Below are 13,375 nucleotides of genomic sequence, written 5' to 3' on the forward strand. Positions count from 1 at the left end.
ATTTCGATCACTTCAGAGAAGCAAACTTAATGGAACCTGCCGACTACAGCCAGCAGGGCGAATAAATATCCAGCACATCCAGATAATTCTAAATGCAGCAACTGCTCAATTCTCGTGTTCGTGAACAGGAAAAAAAAACACGGCGCTACTTGGAACAGAAGCAGTGGTTACGACGCTGGAGACTCGGCACACTAGTAGGGGCAAACTTGAGTACGTCCTAGTTGTGCAAAACATGAGTATGTCTAACTACCCACACGAGGCGAAGATGGCACGTTATTTGGCGCCAGTGTATATAAAAAAAGCGGGATAGAGCAGACGTCTTCGCACAGCCCGTGCAAACTCAGAAAGAGTCGCTCATATCGATTGAATCAACATGCTATGGACAGATATTTGTCCAGGCCAAGGCAATAATCAAGAGGTCAGTTTACAAATTTGTTTATATAGTCGGGAAAACAAAGGGCAGGAGCCCAACCAAGCTGAGAACAAGAAAAACAAAAAAACTTGCAGGGCCCATCTCACCATCAATGGAGACGTACCTTACTGCGATTAGCACTGAATCAGTGTATCGACCCACCGTAGTGCAACCGCTGAAACGCACCATGTATCAGGCGTGTGTGGAACCGGGATGCTCTTTCGCGCTTCTCTCTGCACACGTAGCGCCACCTAGCGTCGCCGCAGCGAAGTTCTCGCGTTGGTGCCTGTATGAATGCATAATTAAACATATTCAGGCACAATTGCTTACATCCTTACGACGCAGGTTCCGCCAAGCATCGCATAAATTTGTGTCACTTTCTTTCTCGTTCAGGAGCGGCACATACTCAATAACACATTCCCCGTGACCCAACTTGTTGTCAGCGAGGTTCATTGAAGAGTGGCACATAGTCAGTACACATAGCTAGTAGCACAAGTAGGCGTGTCAAAGGCGTCCATTGAAGAACGTCACACTCCCAGTTACACATACCCAGTGTCCCAAGTTGGCGTGAAACAGGTTTGTTCAAGCGCCGCACATACCTTGTGGCGCATGCCCAGTGGAACGTACCCAATGACTAAAGTTTGGGGTAGAGATATCCAGTGTAGAGCGGCGCATGCCGGAGCAACGCAAATTGCCGTCAAAGAACTCCTTTAAATTGCTCCACGTACCTTGTTTGCCTTACTCATTTAACCAAGTTGAGGCGAATGAAGTCGAAGGGAATGAATTGAAGAGCGACGCATAAGTAATGGCGCACACCCAGTAACACAGGTTGCCGTCAAACGGGCCGAGTGATGAGCGGCACATATGCAATGCCACACACTCGTGTTCGAAGTTGGCCCGACGGTTGGTTTCGAACCCTGTTACGTCATCACATTAGCGATGCACTGACCACTAGACCATGGACTACATTTAGGGACCCAAGTTGGCGGGAAAATGGCTAGAAACATCGGCCGACAGACGAACAGCCCACGCAAATTGCGTGAAGTATCCTAAATATGCCAATTACGTAAAGAAAATTCAATTACAGCCACTTCCACAGATTGTATTGCATCTATGGGAAGCGCAAGAATAGATGAAATTTCAGTAGGGCGATCTTGCACAAGGCCATTACAATGTCCAATGGGATCGAGTTTTCATTGTTATGATGTATGCGAATCGCCTGCTTCCGATGAATAAAATACTTTATTCAGTGTTGTCTATGTTCAAAGTAGTCTGGGAACGTGCGCTGCCCTTGGGCGGATGATGATAATTATGATTATGATGGTTATGAGAATTCGCGTTTATGGCGCGTACCAACTCAAGTGAACAGGCCAGGAATCAGGTGATGGGAAGTAGCTAAAAAAGTGTTTATTTTAAGGGTAAACATGAAGACAAACTTTTTCTTCCTCCGCTTTCTTTTCCTGCCGTTTGCTTCTTATGTCTGGCTTATACTCTTGCACTTCGGCGTCTGTTTGTATATCAGCATGGCATCAGCCATTAAGAGCGTTCAAGAGTCCATGCACAGTGTTCTACATGTGAAGTATTCTTCGCTGCAACATTTGCGGAATAGCTCAGAGGTGGAATCTTTGGCAATCTGAGTCTCCGGAGTTCTAATCCTCTTGGGGTACTCCTATAGCTTCCTAAGCGAAGCTTTCTCTGCCATATCCTATCACCCACCACACCCAGAGCAACAGGGGCAAAACGCATTAAAGTTCCAAGAAATGTGTTCAAATTAATAGCGGTTCCCAAACCCACGCCGTAGCTACGGTTGCTTCTCCTCAACAGAAAGAGATCTCGAAGGCGTAGCTTTTCCAAGCTGCATGTGCCGGAAGTGATTACGGAGCCGGACAGAGGTCGCGCACCCCATGTTCTGGACAGCCCCTATTGCTATAGAGTAAACGCGTTTCTCTGCGGGTTTAAAGCAGACCGCTTTCCTGTTGCGAAGCTGCCCGTTGCAATGTCTTGACATTGCAAATTCGGCTTCGGCTTAGGTGGCACCGGCGGCTCTATACCGCAGACGAGTTAACCGGTGCATTGTCTTCTCGGTGTGGCCTTAGCGCTCGAATGTTTAGTTGAACAAAGCCCACGTAGACAAAAAACTACATACCCTATTGCTTTCGAAAGGCTACTTTGCAAGATTTGGTGTTTCAGTTATGAGTTACGACCAATAAGTTCAACTTATCAAAATTCAGTTAGTGGCAAAGAAGCGGGGAAAAAAAGCGTACAGAAAACAGTGTTTGCATAATACCAAACGCTGCTAGAAAATAGATATCTGCGAAAGTTTTTATTTAATAATTCTCAGTGATACACATCATTTCAAAGGCTCGATCGAGCATATTAAATATTATGTATGGTATCATATGTGTATGTGCATCAAATTAAATTTGCTATTTCATTAGCAAATTTAATTCGATCCCTCAGTACCACGTTCGCTAGAATACCCCATATTTCCCTACAAAATTCTGCTACGCACAGGTCTGCTCAGCACATTAGGTTAAAGATGTTTAAATACAATGAAACTCAAAAGTTTCCGTTGTGCGGATGCCACAAGACGAGGACGGCCGATTGAGCTGGCATGCGGTGTGACGCGAACCAATGGGGCACTGGTATGCAGGGGCTCCACCCCGCAGGGAAAATGCCCCACCCGAAGGCTAATAAATCTTTCTCTCTCTTGCTCTGTCTCCGAGGGGGAAAGCCAATAAAAGTGCAGATTTCTCTTCTCAGCAAATCTCGCCAAAAGTTGGGCGCGGAAAGCCAGAACACACGCACACGCACGTAAACACAAACACTAAAACACGCAGGATCAACAGAATCGGCGTTTTAGTCCTATTTCGGTTTACCCGACAGCCCGTACATGAAATAATAGGCGCACAAGAATACTAATGATGTAAAAATCGGCAAATATGCAATTGTCCAACACCTTCGCACGAACAGTCGTGTCTTCACGTTGTCTAAATAATTACGAGTCAGTAGGACGCTCAGATTGCAAGTCTGTGGTGTCGTTCCATGACGGGCTGGGATTTCCCGTGAAGTCGCTGTCAGAGACCGTGAACGTCTCAGGTTCACTTGCATTTCCTGGTGTCGGTGTGCCGTGGAAAATGGAGAACCCCGGCGTAGTCTCTTGCGACCTTTGAAGAGAGGAACATTTGGTATTGTATTAGTCGTGAAAAGCTCGGCCCATGTCTAGCTCCCCTTTATTATAGCCGTGAGTTCTATATATACGCACAATGTACTGCTGCATCTCAGTCGTAAACACATGTACAGCTGAAACTGGTTCTGGCAAAAAGACGGGATCTACCAAAATAATATAGAGAATTCAATGATGTACCTTTTCAAAATGTCAGAGATGTAGGCAAAGACGAGCTGTCTTGATTAAATTAAACGCAACTGTCATGCCAATGAATGTAATGGACCATATTTAGTTTCGACAGGGTTTTGGATGCCACCGCGCGACGCATTTTAATAGTGATTCACCTTGCTCGTTCTTGCAATAGCGCCAGGAACTTGAAACTTCAACGCTGCACTGGCTGCGTGCGGTAGCGCGTCGTGTGATGCGGTCGCATTTCGTGTGCGAGTTCATGTAGTGTAGAACGTCTTCATAACGGTACATAGCACGATTGTGCAGATAATGACCGAAATAAAACATTCTAGCACCAAGTGCCGCTGCCGCTGTTGCTGATTCAAGAGCTCTTCTGGCGCAAGGGTCATTGATGACCAAAGATCATTACGTGACTCTGATATACGAGTGTATACGAGTTTTGTGCAGTGGGCAACAAGCAGCGGTGGCGGGCGCTCTGGATGCCGTCGCTGCCAGTCCAGACCGACTGCTTTGAGGGCCCATACGAGCTTACCCGCTTCAAGTATATAGGAAACATGAGCAGAAAAAAAAGTTACTCAGATCTATAGAATAGCGCGAAACTACAAAAGACAACTAAAATGGCTTTTCCAAAAATGAAGCTTCGCGATCGGACTTTAAACTATTCTCGGATGGATGACATTTCTCTCTCTCTCTCTCTCTCTCTCTCTCTCTCTGTGTTGTGAAAAATCTGGCATTTTGCGTTCACGTAACTCATTTACCGAAGCCGCAAACTATTGTGGAGTTGAAATTGACGTGTCAGTGTGGCGTATTTGTATACGAAGGTGCAACCGACTCTGAGAACTCTTTATGGGCAATATATCAGAACTCCGTATGACCAGCTCAATAACAGAACCTTATATAAGAGATCACGAGAACCATAAGTGATTTCTAAACGAGCTCTACGTGAGAACTCAGCGTGAGGTGTAGGTGAAGACAATTTGGCCTTTCATATTCACGAAGGCCTAACTTTTCGCAATGTATTATGACCACAAGTCTCGAATGTAAAGTGTGGAGGTGCAAAGCGACCATTGCGCACCTTCTCTTTGGCTATCCTCGTCAGTGCCATAAGGGCAGTGGTCTGCAGCACGAATCGACAAACTTGACAAGCGTCTCCTCACGAAAAACGAAATTCTAGGGCCCCGACTGCAGCCAACTCGCCGTGCGACTGGCCATTCGAGGCACACTGTAAAATAATTTACACCGTTAAAAATGAAAAAAAAAGATGTAAAAGCGTTTATAACTCACGCCCTTAGGGTGTGATTTATACAACCGACAACCAAAGGGTGTGAGTTATAGACACACTTACACCATTTTTCACTTCTAAGGGTGTAAATTGCATTATAGTGCACTTTGCGTGTATTCGTGGGCTTCTTTCAAGTTCTAAAAAAAACACTATTAGGTAGCACGTATTGAGCAACAGAGAGCTGTGTCGGGAGTTTTTCGTATGGCTCTGCAATTTTCTGATTGGCACCTTTAATCTAATTATAATATTCGAGAAGTTTATTAATAATTTAAGACTAATTATGTAATTAGGCGGAATGGAAAATAAACAATCTGAGTATGCAACGGCGAACAACATTACCTTGGTTCTGTCCACCTGCGAGGGATTTGCATCTTTTCAAATTTTGGGACACGGTAGTTGGGGACATCCTGTATATCGCAGTTTCACCCGACAGCGGAAGCTCTGACAGTGGAAGCAAGGCGTTTTTTTTTATGTAATCAGCCTCAACCACCCTCTCTCACGTGGTTGCCCCTCATCTACGGGCAACCACGTGACCGAAGGAGCCGCGATGTACATGCAGCCTCCAGGAGTGGTTATTCTGTGCGTTGTCAAATCCCGGCATATTGTCAAATTCGGTAATGGCCGAGTTTTGAGCCAATCAGAGATGCCGCACAGCAGCCCTCCTTGTGCCTGCGCTGGGCATATCGGAGCTTACAAGAGGGCGAGTTCGACGACGTGGCGGTGTTTGTCAGTGTTCCGAATGGCGCCGCATGATCGAACCAGTTTTGACTTGCGCCATTTCAGGGATCGGCCTATAGTGGGTAACAACCTAAGCTCCTCCCATGAAAACGCTGTGCACCTCCTCTTCCCCTCTGAAAGAGAGCCGAGCCAGCTGTTGTTTGCTCACAGTCGAATGACTTTGTTCTTTTAATGCAAATGCTAAGCCAACTGGAAGATATTAGTTATTTCGAGTTAATATGTTGGCTATTGCTGAGCACTGATACCGACACCACTCATGAGATCTGCCCTATACGCTCATGTTTCCTCCAGAAACAGGTCGTCAGAAAGACTGATGGGGACGGGGAAAGCATTTTGTTTTAAACACACGAAAGCGCTTGACGCCCAGCAAATAAGCGAACCCAATTGAGCAGCGCAAGTGGAACTGGCAAAGCCAGTGTCAAGTAGGCAGCGATTCTTTGTTTGTTTGTTTATTTGATCTATTTGTGTCAAGTCCGACGTATTGCACGCGCGATAAGTAATATTGTCCTCGATCTTCATACCACGGTCGTACGCTAGCCTACGTCTGAATAAATTTTTTTGCGATATACGCTAATTGTGCTCGAGTTCCACAGCGTATAGATATAACCTTGTAAAACTCTTGGGGTGTCACCGATTGTAGTTTACTTCGACACTGTAACCGGAGTCGACCCACCTTTCTCGGCACAAAACCGACCTAGCGTACACGCGAAACCCAAGGGGAGGAATGCAGTGTAGGCATCGCTTTTCAGTTTCAGTTTATTTCTTTAAAGAGGAGGAGACACACATGTTTGCACAAGTATACAGAAGAAGGTCCCAGAGCATGTGGCTGAAAGGGGACCTCCTGTCAGAAAATATATGCATTAAAGGAAATACAAAGCATAAAACAGCAATACAGTAGTTACTATGAGGAAGATTATACAAAGTATATGTACAAACTCTAAAGTAATATAAAGTCAATAGCTAGTCGTAGAATTAAAACTGTAGTTTAAAGCATTCGCGAAAGAACAAACCAAAATACATATAAAGGCTATAAATGAGAGAAAAAAAGCTAAAAAAAAGAAAAAGAAAGATAAAGGATGAAGGATAAGATAAAGGATGAAGCGCTTGCAGGCGGATACTCGTTCCCGCAAGCATATTAGTGACGAGGCTAAGTGCTGGGCGAGTTGGTACAGGATTCACTAGGGCAAAAACCAGTGAAAGAAACGCGCACGCCAGAAACAAGGAATACGCGTGACGACTGCTGATCGTTTATTTCGTATCCTAGCATTGTGTACTTTCCCATGTCTGTCCATCGTTGCAGTCCATGACTCTGTTAGGTGCGTTGTTTGTGGCTTAATTGCGCTGATAAGAAAGCCGGACGCCGACACATCTGTAGGGTTTGCGCTGAAACCTGAATATACAGTGTGTCCCACATAACTTGAGCCAAGAATTCAAAAATGAAAGGCGCGTCGGAAGCGAATTGAACCGAACGCATGCTACTCGCAATAGCCTATAGTAAATCAGATAATTTGGGTGTTTTCCCCATAATTTACGAATTAATTAAGTCTAATTACCTAACTCTTTATTTATTGGCTGAGGACTTTAGTATGATAAGCAGAATTGTAGAGCACCGTCAGAAGCCACCGATCGGGTTGTCTCCTGTGTGATACGTCTAACGTAGTCCTTTTTTCCGGGCTGCAAGGAAGTCCCGCGAAATATGAAAAAAAGTCACGTGACGGAGCGCTTGCGCAGTGGTATTGTGCTGCTCACAAGTGTGCGTTCGGTGAACAAGCTCGGCTACATCGTGACTGGCGACATGGAAGCGGCTGGGCGTTCCTTATCTCATCGGCTGCGCTCGGCCAGCAGCCTGAATTTTCGCCGTCATTCGACTGGAGCCGACCTCGTTCAGCGAACGCACGCTTGAGAGCAGCACGATACCACTGTGCAAGCGCTCCGTCACTTGGCTTTGCCTTGCAACCCGGAAAAAAAGAAAAGGACTGCGTGAAACGTAGCCTAAAGGAAACAACTCGAACGGTGACTTTTGAAGGTGCTCTACAAATCTGCGTATCATACTTGGGGTCCTCAGCCATTAATTAAGAAGGTGGGTAATTAAACTTAGTTATTAAGTTACGGGGGAAAAAATATCTGAGTTACTATAAGCTGTTTCGAATAGTATGCGGTCGGTTGAATTCGCTTCCGACGCGCCTTTCATCTTTGAATTCTTGGCTCAAGTTATGTGGGACACCCTTTATATTGTTGCGGCTCGAAGTGGCGTTTGGGTGCAAAATCCACCAAGCCTGTGGGCGAGTACGTTGGGTAGCGGGAATGAACGAAAGTGGGTTATTCTAGATGCTCGTGGTTGCCTCGTGGTAGAGGTTTAAATAATGCCCTTGGTCGTGTTCAGACGTAATAATATGGTGATCAGGGAAATCATCTCTTTTCAAGTTAGTTCCTAAGGGCCGCTGGTGTGTTACACGAAAGAAAAACATTTGCTAAATGCTAGAAACAGCACCTCCACGTACGTGGCCAAAGTAGCTGTCTCCTCACACTTGATTTCGTAAAAACTGCTTTTCTTTCATACACATGGCGATGGAGATGCGACATCGAGAGGCACCATGACGTTGATTCTGCGTCCCCGATTTGCATGTAACCTCGTGGTGTTCGAAAGGCGCTCCATTAGCGCTTTCCGTCGCCTGTCAAGACACAACGATATAGATCAAATAAGCGTACCTTTTCCTTAAAGCCGACGACAAGAATAGGAATAAATCACTTTCAGAAAGTTCCTCATGCATCTGGGCTCACATCCGGTGTGAATATGTCACGTCCGCTCGCGAGCTAATTTTGAGAAAGATTGCGGACGATGGTGCAGCATACACGGGAACGCAAACTGCACTAGGGACAAGACACCGAAGTAGAAGTAGGCATGCAAGGGGTCTCAGGAGGATATGTAAGCAAACATGTCGGCATTGTGACCATTTCGTCGTCTGCTTGATGAGAAACACGCACTCTCTGTTCTTCACACTTCTCACAATCAGCTGATCAGCTCATTTCAGAATCAGCAATCAGCTGATTTTCGTTTAGCAACGCCAATACCTGAACCAACGATCACGGAAAGTGTCTGAAGTGGTCGAGAAGCTGTCGTTTTAAAAGCCAAGATGGGAAACAATGGTTACGTCGAAGCGCTTATCTAGGCTGTCTACCTGTGCACCGGCGAAGGGACGCGATCTCCGGGCACTTCTTCCATGCTGAGGACGCGGGGCAGTCGACGTCTCTTGCCGTCCATGTCCTTGACGTGGGCCCGAGGCGCGGAGGTGGCCCGGCGGCGAATAGCTTTCCACAGCCTGCTGCCGTGGCGGGCGGGTGGGAAGTCGTCGCTCCCGTACGGACGCCCATCGTGGCCGCCGCGGTCCGTTACTCCAAAGGAAACCACTTCGGCGGCTGATTCCGTGTCTGGATCGAATTGTTTCCCTTCGGCCGGCGTGTCAGGGACGGCGAGCATGGGCTGCGAGCGAGTTTGCAGGTGAGTTTCAGGAGTGCATTCTTAACGCGGCCGTAAAAAAAGCTATCAATGTGTGTAAAGAATGTGCGGGAACTTCGCTTTTTAAACAATAAAGGCTCATTCGTGCTGTAATGTAGTAGTTGCATGGTAATGGAACATCCTTAACGGAACCTCCTTGGAACTCTCTTACTGACCGAAGGCTGGCCCACCATCCGGAACGCTTGACAGTAAAAAAAGAACGTGTCACGTACGTCGGATTGTTATATATATATTAACGACACATCTCAAATAAATGCAGGCCTCTGCTCAACAAGGTTAAGATCCTGCGCAAGTGCAATAATGAAAAAGCACGAGAACTTCTTGAGTCATATTACATAAAAAAGAAGGGACAAACTTGCATCAGTGACACATCGGTTATAATTTGCAATAGGGAGGCACGTTTTCTAGATAGTATGTTTAGGTGAGCCACGCAATTGGTTTTTTCTGAGTTTTGGTTTTTCTTCTTTTTTATGCTGCTGATACCCTGAAGCGCCTGCGCTGGCTTGGTCTGATATTTAAGTGTTTTTTCTCGAATAAACCTCAGTTGTTTGTTTGCCCCTGTCCTGTCTTCCTTCCTTGTGATTGTCTAAAAAGCGCAACCCATGTCTCCAATTACAATTCATTGCCACAGTCGACCGATTTCCAGCCGTAGCAATGTGCCGCTCCGGTAGTGCAATCTTTTTGCAGACGCGCTACCGCGCTGTGGGGCTGTAGTTCGGTAGCTCCCCTGTACATTCAAGTTCAAGTTTTATTCATCAAGGATGTCAGTTTTACGAAGAATTGTATACAAAATTAGCCCTACACAGGGAGTCCCAAAGTTAAAAACTGTCAGGGAGACTCCCATACATGAACAAAATGAAAACAACAAACGATACAGATTGATACAGATACGATACAGATTGGTTACGGTGACTTTACAGACAATCTGATAAAATAAGGAACAATGTGAAAAAACAAGAAGATATAAAGCTGTTTAGTAAGACAAAAATCGCGAAGAAAACTTCTGTAGTGAACAAGCAATGCAAATTTACAATACAATGAAAATAGGAGTAATATAACCTGTAGTATAATAGCTCAGTCAATTATGATTACAATCACAAAAGTCAGTTGTTAGGATGAAGAGAGTTGCTGCATAAAGTATTTCTTAACTTGATTCTTGAATATATGCTCTGTGGGGGATGATTTAACGGTATGTGGAATAGAATTCCACAGTTTTCTTCTCGCAAATGTGGTAGTGGACTTACCGTAGTTTGTGCGTACTTTAGGTAAAAGACGATTATCGAGTTCAAAGGAACTAGTAGTGTTAGTATTAACAGTTTTAATAACATAGTCATTACGTGCGCAATATTACGAAATAATTATAGATCACAATTGTTAACTTTCACTGAAAGAGCTGATGAAGAGGATGAATGATTAAACTGCAATGAGAGGAAGCATGCAACATGAGAGGAAGGATACCATCAAAAAAAGAAAGATGAAAAAAAGCGAAAGAAAGTGTTCCTTTTTCCAGTATTAGGCTTCCTCATAAAGAGTTATATAGCAGTAATATTCTCTATTCTACATGTTGTTCTGCACGCTTCTTTGTCTGTTGTTAACTGTGCAGGCTGTTGCGTCAGCCCGGGTCACCTTGATATTTATGTAGTCGCTCTGGGAACCGCGGTCACCGAATGGCGACGCGGGTTCCAAATGCAGGACGGGTTCGTTGGCGTCCACGGGCGGCAGGATGGCGACCACCTGCCTGGGTGAGAACACCACCACCAGGGAGCAGACCACGGACAGACACAGCATCACCAGCACCAGCAGGCACATTAGCTCGCAGGAGAAGCGCTCGTGGCGCGGGTCCTTCTTTTCGCTCCAGCGTGCATCGCCGTACTGATCACCCGACCCAGCTCCCTAGAAAGAATGTTCGCTGCGGCTTGTTTATTTATTTACTTATTTATTTTTCTTACTTATCTATTTCCTTGTTCTTTTCTTAGTTTGTTTGTTATGGATAGAAGATAGAATGTGCTGACAGGAAAGACAGAGAGCCCGACCTGAGCTAGTGTGCTCTAGTCTGCTACTCTGCAATGGGGAAGAGGCAAGGGGAGTGAAAGTACTGGGATGCGTGATGATGAGGGAAGTGGTGAGTGCTTATGTATATCAGACAGTTGTCCTGCTGGAGCCACTCGTGTAGCTTGACGTCCGGCAGAAACTTCAACAGTGCTTTAGTTGCCCCCATAGAAGTTGCAGTGTCAGGCCATGGGCCGAGGATAGCGGCCTCCGACAGTGGTTGCATGCCAGCACTGGCTAGGGAGCTTTCCAACGTCCTTCGCTCTAGCATATATGCTGGACAATCGCACAGCATGTGTTCTAGTGTTTCAGGCGTCTGGCAGTGTTCACAATCAGGGCTGTTTGTTTGTTTGTCAGATTGTTTGTTTGTTTTACCCAAGGAAATTAAAGTTTATTGTCACAAGTCAGATGTATAATGCAGACACTTGCATGCGCATTTGAATATTTAAAAAAGAAGTACAGCCTGATTCAACGCAATGTTGCGAGTTAAATGACCCGAAGCTTGTTTGAGTTGGCGAGAAAGCGGCAGTAGCGGCTCACACGGGCTCAGCCAAGTGGCATGTAGCTGTCAGCTGTCTGCGTCAAGGGCACAAATGTGATGAATGATGCTTGTCGATGGAAATGTGGTCGCGGGGGCGTGTGCGGACAAAGAAGAGTCGCGCATGTGCAAACACATTTAAGGCTTGGAATCCCGTGCGTCACAGTAGCACATTAATTGCGGGGACAGTGGTCAAGAATGGACGTGTATGCCTCGGGACACTTAACAAGTTGCATATCTCGAGTGCCGAGGTTGTCTGTTGAAGTAACGTACCCATCGGGAGCCTACCCAGTGAACCAAGTTGTTTACCAGCCCATACGTCAAATAGCAGAGAGTTAGCGCAGCGCGAACAAGGCCACAAGAACAAACGAAACTTGAAACACGAGTCCGATACCACGTGGCGCCACTTGTACTTTCACAATTACATCAGCCGAAGAAACGACTGTTGCCAGACCCCTGGGGAGAGGCATAGTAAGGGTCGCTTTAACAACAAGGAAAAGAAAGATGCGTGGTTTCAGCAAAGGCAACGTTACAGAATATATCCGCTTCAGGCACTGTGTGCAAAATTGCGTACACCAAGAGATGGTAGTAAAAGAAAAAGCAATGATAAACACAGTGACATTAAGCACGTGTCGCGTACATCTTAAATATTTCCATTTGCACCTGTGCTGCAAGCTTGAACAGTGCGTGTAAAGTGTTCGCGTAAAAAGTCCCGTAAGATGCGAGGTTGGTTGTTGTTGGTATTCGTATTTCGTCATGCAGCTGGTTCAATTCTTTCAATCTTTTTCGCTTCAGGCAATATTGTTCCAGGTGACGGATGGGGTGCTTTTGACCTTTGCGAAATAGCTTTTTCCTTCTTTTTTTTTGTACCGCAAGGTGGGCAATACGGGATATTATGATTAAATAGGTGCGTGCAGTCCATCTTCGGGAAGAGTGGTTTGTGGAACATATTGTCCTTGACTGACCCTTAAGAAGCCTTGAGCTGCAGGGGTCGTATTCCCGCCCCTCTATATACTTTGTCTCTTGTGGCCTTTGTTGTTGGACAAACCCAGGACAAATAGATGGCTTTGGATGTAGTCGCACCAGAGTAAATAGTTGAGTTCCTCATATCTTGTCTTCCTGTAGAGAGTTCTAGCGTAGTCTAAATTCTGTAAACCTTGCAGAAATCACCAAACAATTCGAAATTATTATTTGTTACCGCTGCCGTACGCATGTCATTATAGGAAGATGAGGAACGCAGTACAGTGACATTCAGTTTTAAATTGCCAGGACGATTAGTGGCTGAATGGGATGATAAAAGGTGTTAGCAGAGGCCTCGCTTCCCTCAATTTGGGAAACCGCGGGAGCGGCACACAAACTAGTTAATCGAGCAGCACTCACCAGATTGTTTGTAGACAGAGAAACATGCATAGCTGAGTCTGGCACGTTAAACATTTGACACCTTCTTCTGTCCGCGACAAGCTGCACCCCACCGTACTTCT

The 13,375-nt window shown here is 45.7% G+C and overlaps 1 protein-coding gene across 1 annotated transcript; it reads right to left on the reverse strand.

Annotated features, from left to right (window-relative positions):
• Nucleotides 1–3,249: 3,249 nt before the first annotated feature.
• On the reverse strand, nucleotides 3,250–13,375 carry LOC139049698 (uncharacterized). Its single transcript, XM_070525433.1, has 4 exons — nucleotides 13,275–13,375; nucleotides 10,934–11,200; nucleotides 8,970–9,271; nucleotides 3,250–3,579 (listed from the first exon to the last, which is right to left on the reverse strand). The coding sequence occupies exons 1-4, from the start codon at nucleotides 13,326–13,328 to the stop codon at nucleotides 3,411–3,413; spliced, it is 792 nt and encodes a 263-aa protein (XP_070381534.1). The 5' UTR covers nucleotides 13,329–13,375; the 3' UTR covers nucleotides 3,250–3,410.

The sequence above is a fragment of the Dermacentor albipictus genome, chromosome 9 (assembly GCF_038994185.2).
Source record: "Dermacentor albipictus isolate Rhodes 1998 colony chromosome 9, USDA_Dalb.pri_finalv2, whole genome shotgun sequence".
Taxonomy (NCBI): domain Eukaryota; kingdom Metazoa; phylum Arthropoda; class Arachnida; order Ixodida; family Ixodidae; genus Dermacentor; species Dermacentor albipictus.

Bases quoted from the DNA above. Each gene is read 5' to 3' on its own strand.
- LOC139049698 (XM_070525433.1), bottom strand. From the start codon at position 13,328: ATGTTTAACGTGCCAGACTCAGCTATGCATGTTTCTCTGTCTACAAAC. The intron at 11,201-13,274 runs GTGAGTGCTGCT...CATTCTTTCTAG, and splicing joins CTCTGTCTACAAACAATCTG to GGAGCTGGGTCGGGTGATCA. The intron at 9,272-10,933 runs GTGACCCGGGCT...ACTCGCTCGCAG, and splicing joins GCGACTACATAAATATCAAG to CCCATGCTCGCCGTCCCTGA.